The following is a 6,940-nucleotide window of genomic DNA, read 5'->3' as shown; positions in this document are numbered from 1 at the left end:
CGTTGAAAGGGGCAGTATCATGGGAGATATCATGATTTTTGGCCAACATTCACTAAATTAAAACTTTGAACACTGTGTTAATTAATTTCTCAATCGCTAATTTAAAGAAATATTAATAGTGATTCTAAGACAAAAGGCTGAACCAAAATATAGTACAGCCGCCGATTTTTAGTGCGTTACAACAGCGACATTTGAAAACGTCTGCCAGACGTTTTCAAATTTGAACCCCTCTCTATCTTGTTCATCTGCCACCGAAAATATCCGTGGATTGTTTCTTTGCATTCTGATAGTCTTTTAATGGAATTTTGTCATAATCTTGGCTGCTATCGACCGAATAGCGTCTTTCCGATTTTCAATGTGTTACTAAAAATAGCGTGATACTGCCCCTTTAACTGGTCCATTTTAAGATATTAAGATATGAGCCTATGTACAGAAACCCACGATGTTTTCAATTATATTCCGTGGTGCTTCATCAAATGAGAAATCACCTTTCCATGCTTTTATGACGGGGGTATCTCCAACAAAGTGATAAGAATCTAGGAACAATATTTTGCGAGAAATATTCTCTTTGTTTTGTTAAAAGGCCACTTCAGTGAAAAAGATTTGAATACCTTCGCGGGTGTCCTTCCCGAAAAAAAAAAAATATTTGCGCACTGTCTTAAACGCAACAACTATAAACTATATATTAGTACAAAGCTAATGAAATGTACTATCCAGTTAAAATTATTTCGCTTTGATTTTTTTAACTGTAAGGAGAGTGCGTCCAAAAAGCCCAAAACGACTGACGTCTCTTTGAGCGAATTTATCGGGTATGGAATTTGACCACAAAATCAAACTTCCCGCATCATATCAATCACAAGGCATTGATGTTCAAAATCGTGAGGTTTTTCCGATATTCCTATTGGTTGCTTCGTCGTTTTCTGTCAATTTTGATGATCAAAAACTTACCAATACGTTTTACGACAAAGGCCATTACGGGAGATCAATTTTACAAAACGGAAATCCCTCGCACGTGTGCGTGTGTGTATGTAAACACCGTTGTGACGTTACGCATTCTGTGTCTCCCGGCACAATTTGTAAACATTTCAAAGCTTTCGCAAGACTAGCAAAGTAATTTCAAGTACAACTGTTAAGGAAATAGATAGAATTTCCCCAAAATTTTGATTGGGATTTGCCTATCTCTCCCCCCCTAAGCCCGAGGGGAAAATGCAGAAGAAAGAACCACAGTCCATTGCCTGCATCGATGATCATGAGTGTTTAGGCTGTCAAATTTGCATTAAATGTATTTTCTCTAAACCGTTCTCAACGTAAAAATCGATCTACTATTACTATTACCAGCAACAACTTCAACAATCTGCACCCGCTGCTTGTCAAGGCACGATGCGGTTCGAGCGATTCAACTTCTCATGTTGTCAGGCTGCAAAATCGGGAAAGTTCACGTCACTTTCAAGAGCGACCAAGCACAGTCGCATTCATTTTTCAGCTTAAAAAAGCCTCATCTTAAAGTTCTTTCCTTACAGAATCGTAAGTTTTGAACATTGCGTCTACTTTTCACCGAACTTTCAGTATTTTTCTTTAAGATTTACGATGATTCAAAGCTGAAAGCGCCGTCATATACGTCATAATCTGATGTTTTACTGTTCATCACCACCTGCAGAGCACCTGCCTCCCACCAATGCGGCCCGGGCTCGATTCCCGGACTCAGCGGCATATGTGGGTTGAGTTTGCTCTTGGTTCTTGTCCTTGCTTCAAGAGGTGTCTCCTCAAAAAGCAACATTTCCAAATTCAAATTCGATCCGTTAAGTGTCCCCAATCACAGGCGGCCCAAGATCAAGCAGTGAGGGAAGATCATCTTGGGTAAAAGCAGTCACGGCGCAAATATGAGTCTGTATGGGAATATTTACGATCGGGTTTAGGAGTTACAAATACTGAAAAGTTTTTAATAAAGATGACGTACCCTGCCTCTAAGGAGTCTATTGTCTGTTGCTATTTTGTGTTGGTTTCCTGTGGGAAACCTAGGAAGTGATAACTCGCTAAAATGGCCTCGAATCAGCACAAAATAGCAACCAGACAATGGGCAATACTCCTTAGAAGGAAGGTATGTCATCTTCATTCAAACTTTCCAGTATTTGTACCTCCTAAACCCCTTCGTAAATATTCCCATAACAACTTTTGTATTTTCGCGCAGTGACCACTTTTACGCAAGATGATCACCACTCACAGCTTGAGCTTAGGCCGCCTGTGATTGGGGACACTTCACGGATGGAATTTGAGTTTGGAAATGTTGCTCTTTGAGGAGCGGGGAAAACTGGAGACCTCCGAGAACTTTCCTCTTGGAAACCTAGGAAGTGATAGCTCGCTTATATGGCGAGGTAAGGTATGTCATCTTTATTAAAAACTTTCAGGATTTGTACCTCCTAAACCCGATCGTAAAAATTCCCATTCGAACTCTTATATTTGCGCCGTGACCGCTATTACGCAAGATGATCATCCCTGACAGCTAGAGCTTGGGCCACCTGTGCCCCAATTGATGTCCTGTGCTGAATACTTTGACACTTAAATAAAGTGATTTATTTTGTTTTTAATTTTTCATTATAGTGGAGGTGGATACTGGTGGAAACCTACAACTGTTCACAGACGCTAACCTACTGGATTGTTACTTTAGTGTACATCAAACTAGTGGATAGCCAACCGCAAATAGCCACTAAATATCTGTCAAATTGACGAAAACAAAACAAAACTCATAGTGGTTCTATCTGGACTTTTTAAGTAGCCAGTCAGAATGTAGGAAAAACATTATTTGTTGGTTTGGTATATGTAGTAATCAAACAACAGCCTTGTTTATGTTGCATGAAGGACTATTATCTGACAGTTGCCCTATGGAAATCTGATGTTTTACTGTTCATCACCACCTGCAGAGCACCTGCCTCCCACCAATGCGGCCCGGGCTCGATTCCCGGACTCCGCGGCATATGTGGGTTGATTTTGTTGTTGGTTCATGTCCTTGCTTCAAGAGGTATCTCTCCGAGTTCTCCAGTTTTCAATCACGGCGCAAATATGAGTTTGTATGGAAATATTTACGATTGGGGTCAGGAGGTACAAATACTAAGAACGTTTTTGATAAAGATGACGTACCCTGCCTCTAAGGTAAATTGCCTATTGTCTGGTTTTTATTTTATTAAAAACTTTTCAGTATTTGTACCTCCTAAACCCGATCGTGAATATTCCCATACAAACTCATATTTGCACCGTGACTGCTTTTAAGCAAGATGATCTTCGCTCACAGCTTGATCTTGTGCCGCCTGTGATTGGGGACACTTAACGGATCGAATTTGAATTTGGAAATGTTGTTTTTTGAGGAGACGGGAAAACTGGAGAACTCAGAGAGATACCTCTTGAGGTAAGGACAAGAACCAACAACAAATTAAACTCAACCCACATATGCCGCGGAGTCCGGGAATCGAGCTCGGGCCGCATTGGTAGGAGGCAGGTGCTCTCAGCACTACGCCATCCCAGCTCCCCCAATAATAATCTAACAGAAATTTGATTTTGAAAATGACAGGTTAAATCAATCGGCATCATGAAGCGAATAGACACGAATAACTAAAACAATTTTTCCACGGTAGACAAATCATGTCGTGGGGTTGTGGACGGGGCAGGAGAATTCCAAAAGGCAACTGTTGCTCGATCCGGCTACCTTCAGTTGCAACGACCTGCAATTGAAAAATGCCCACCAACGTTACTGAAATAAATAACCACTGCTCGTTCTTAACCAGAGGCAAACGCTTCAATTTCAGCACCCATTGCTTGCTCTTAACCAACAGGGAACCCAACACTTCCACTTATAGGGAAACTGGAATCCGAACGTCCTGTAAGTCCACGGATACCTGAATGCTAGTAACCGCTCTGGCGAATTAGGAATAGCGACATCGACGCCGTGGAAGTTTATTCTCGCAGTGGGTACAGCCCACGACAGTGGGAAGGTCTCCAATGTGTGATGGTATCTCACCAGATAATTGTCCCTTACGAACGCTGGGTAAAATTTATGAAGCATTACTTCCGCTTTCTCACCAGCTGTTCTGTTCTGAGCTTTCCACCTAACGAAGTCAAGAGACACTTTCCCATAGCTCGCCGCTAGTCCATTTGCATTTATACCAGACATAGCTAATTCACGGAAGGCTTGTGAAGGGTTTGAACTCAAGAGAAACGAAATATCTGCGTCATGATCGTGAGGAAGAATATCACCCGAGCGATAAGCACCAAGCAATGTCCCTGAAATTAGAAAGTGAAAGGAAAAGGTTGTGTTATTGAAGCTTCCCGCTTTGTAAAGTTGAAAACACACTATACGCCCGAGGGTAAGCAATGGAGTCAATTTTTGCGTCACTAAGTTTATCAGTCTGTTTCACCAATAAAAACGTCATTAAGACAAACGTAATTATTCCCTAATATAACGAAAATAAATAGCTCATGGTTTTCACATGAAATCACTACAAACAACGATCAAGTAAAAACGCGACAAGCTGCGATTTAGTGAAAAAGCGATGGAATACACCGAAGAAAGTTGAAGACCCTTGTTCACCTAAGTTCGAAGATGCCGGATTGATAGGGTAATTGTAACTTCCATGACCGTTGGCGATCGCTAGCAATTATTAGAGAGCTTAAGCAACGACGACGGCGACGGCAACGACAACGCCGCAAAACAATAGGTTTAATGAGCAAAAACAATCGCTCTGCACGTGCGTTTACATTTTGATACATTTCTTTGCCGTCCTCTGCAAAACAACCACGTGAAATCACCAAATTTAAGATTTTGTGGAGAACGTGAACGCACGACGGTGAATTGTTCATTTTCTTTCTTAACTTGTACCCCGCTCTTACTAATTTGGTTCCTGGATAGTTCGCCATTTTTGTAAAAGTTGAGCGAGTTGAAACAATCGCGATTAGTAGCACAAATGAAATAAAGATATATTTTCAGGTGACGTCTTCGTTGGCGCTGCCGTCGTCGTTGCTTAAGCGCCCTAATGAAGGGGCGGCCAAACTTCAGACTCATTGCGTAACGACTAGACTGTGGTACCGAGGCACGACCGACTGAAAACTAGTAACAGCGATCGCTGGTCTCGACACCGACTTGATCCCTTTGCCCGTATCGCTAAATCCTTTGGATTCAGAGAGAAGCCTTAGATACCCTAATCCTTTTCCCCCAAGTAAAATGAATTGCCAACGTAACATTTTATCTTAAACAAGTTTTATGGGTCACATGCTCTGCTGATGAGAATATTTCTGAGGGTCAAATCTTGACCGCTTCCGGGCTTCTTTACTGGAAAGCGAGTCCTTCCATACTGAACTCTCGGCTCTTCTTTAGCGTAGCGTAATGGTTAGGGCACCATACTTAATTCGTGGGGACCTTCATTGACTCGAATTTATCTTGGTCTAAGCATATCAATGAGATTGCTGGAAATATTTCTTCTGGTATAGGTGATCTTACGAAGGTTGAGGCCATTTATTTCTGAAGAAACGACCATACTGCTACATCGAGCTCTTATGGAACCACATTTTAACTACAATTGTTCTCCCCTGTGTGGGAGGGTCTAAGTAACGACTTGGCCGATAAGTTGAACTACAATCTTTGACAAGTGATGAATGAAAAGGGCGAACATGAAATATATATATATACAGCAAAAAGTGTGACAAAGCAAAATTATAATAAAAACAATGGAAATTCTTAGAATAAAATGCTAAACTTTTATTATGAACTTCAGCTTAACATTTTTTTCCCACTACGAACTTTTATTGTTTTTACTATAATTTTTCTTTTTCACACTTTTTGCTGCATATATTTCTTGTTCGCGCTTTTTATTCATCGTTTGACAAAGATTGCAGACTGGCAATCGGAAGCTCGTTTTAACCTTCTTTTAACTTTTAACCGGAGAACGCTTTAAATAAAATATTATCCTGAACACTGCTAGGATTTGAATGTTGATAGGTTGTGTACAGCTTTTTCAATTAACGTTGTCGGATCAAAGTTCAAAGCTTAAAGACATCTTCAAAAAGGCTGCCACCTCACCATTTGATATCCTAACATTTCTTTCAGTTTCATCCAAATGGCTCGCCATCGAATATCTTCACTGGACGGACGACGAATTTTGTATCGACAAATTTTGTATCGTAAAACGCCATGGACAGCTTGTGATTATAAAAGTGACAATAGTAAGTTTGTCAAGTCCATTCCTACAACTTTGAGGTTAACCTTCCACTTCCCTCTCAAAACAAGGACTACAACTTACCATAGTCAAGCCAGTACACAACGCCAAACTTGTCAAACGCCCGGGAAATATTCTGCACCATGATTCTAAGCATTTGTAGCTTCTCATCAGGTAGGAAGCATTCGTCGTTATATCCTCCACTGACAGATGGTAACACAACAACGTGGAGACCGGCAAGGGCAGCCATTAAAACAACCAATAGAATTATTGGCAGCCTTGTCCATCTTCTTGGACGCAAATATTGGCCGAAAATGCCAGTCATTGTTGTTTAAAAATAATTCTTCAAGTCGTCTTGTTCCATAATAAGCGTCTTGATGAAAACGCAACGATCGATCTCTGAAAAAAGAACGTCGTATTCAAATGTTAGGGAAGAGAAATTCGAATTGCTCGTAGAAGTAATAATGGAGAGCGCTTGTTCCATTGGGGTTTCCAAACCCCGGCAAGAAACAGATGAAAGCACGACCCCGGAGACTAGTTCGGGATGGTGGAGGGGGGGGGGGGGAGTTATACCTCGGGATATTTAATGAATGTGACACTTACAGTCAACTCCCGATAACACTTGCTTTCTTTGCCTTACGTCATTTCACAGTTTGGGTGGTTTTTACACCGACAACATGCGATTAAATTTTACTTTATAGTTCATCCATTGTATAGTTGCAAACGCTGAGACTTGGCCG

The 6,940-nt window shown here is 41.0% G+C and overlaps 1 protein-coding gene across 3 annotated transcripts; it reads right to left on the bottom strand.

The window, feature by feature from the left end:
• Positions 1–1,299: 1,299 nt before the first annotated feature.
• On the bottom strand, positions 1,300–6,598 carry LOC146450216 (ribitol 5-phosphate transferase FKRP-like). Of its 3 annotated transcripts, XM_085100615.1 has the most exons (4): positions 6,285–6,598; positions 4,072–4,272; positions 3,507–3,713; positions 1,300–2,927 (listed from the first exon to the last, which is right to left on the bottom strand). In XM_085100615.1, exons 1-3 carry the CDS (start codon positions 6,523–6,525, stop codon positions 3,700–3,702), a joined length of 456 nt encoding a protein of 151 aa, XP_084956741.1. In that variant the 5' UTR covers positions 6,526–6,598; the 3' UTR covers positions 1,300–2,927; positions 3,507–3,699. The 3 variants fall into 3 exon arrangements, with proteins under 3 accessions (XP_084956741.1, XP_084956740.1, XP_084956739.1); XM_085100614.1 differs by having other exon boundaries at positions 1,300–2,923; positions 3,504–4,272; XM_085100613.1 differs by having other exon boundaries at positions 3,507–4,272.
• Between the last annotated feature and the right edge of the window lie 342 nt (positions 6,599–6,940).

This window comes from Pavona decussata, unplaced genomic scaffold (genome assembly GCF_977016875.1).
Source record: "Pavona decussata unplaced genomic scaffold, jaPavDecu1.1 SCAFFOLD_476, whole genome shotgun sequence".
Taxonomy (NCBI): Eukaryota; Metazoa; Cnidaria; class Anthozoa; order Scleractinia; family Agariciidae; genus Pavona; species Pavona decussata.
This window is presented reverse-complemented; position numbering and strand designations above follow the sequence as displayed.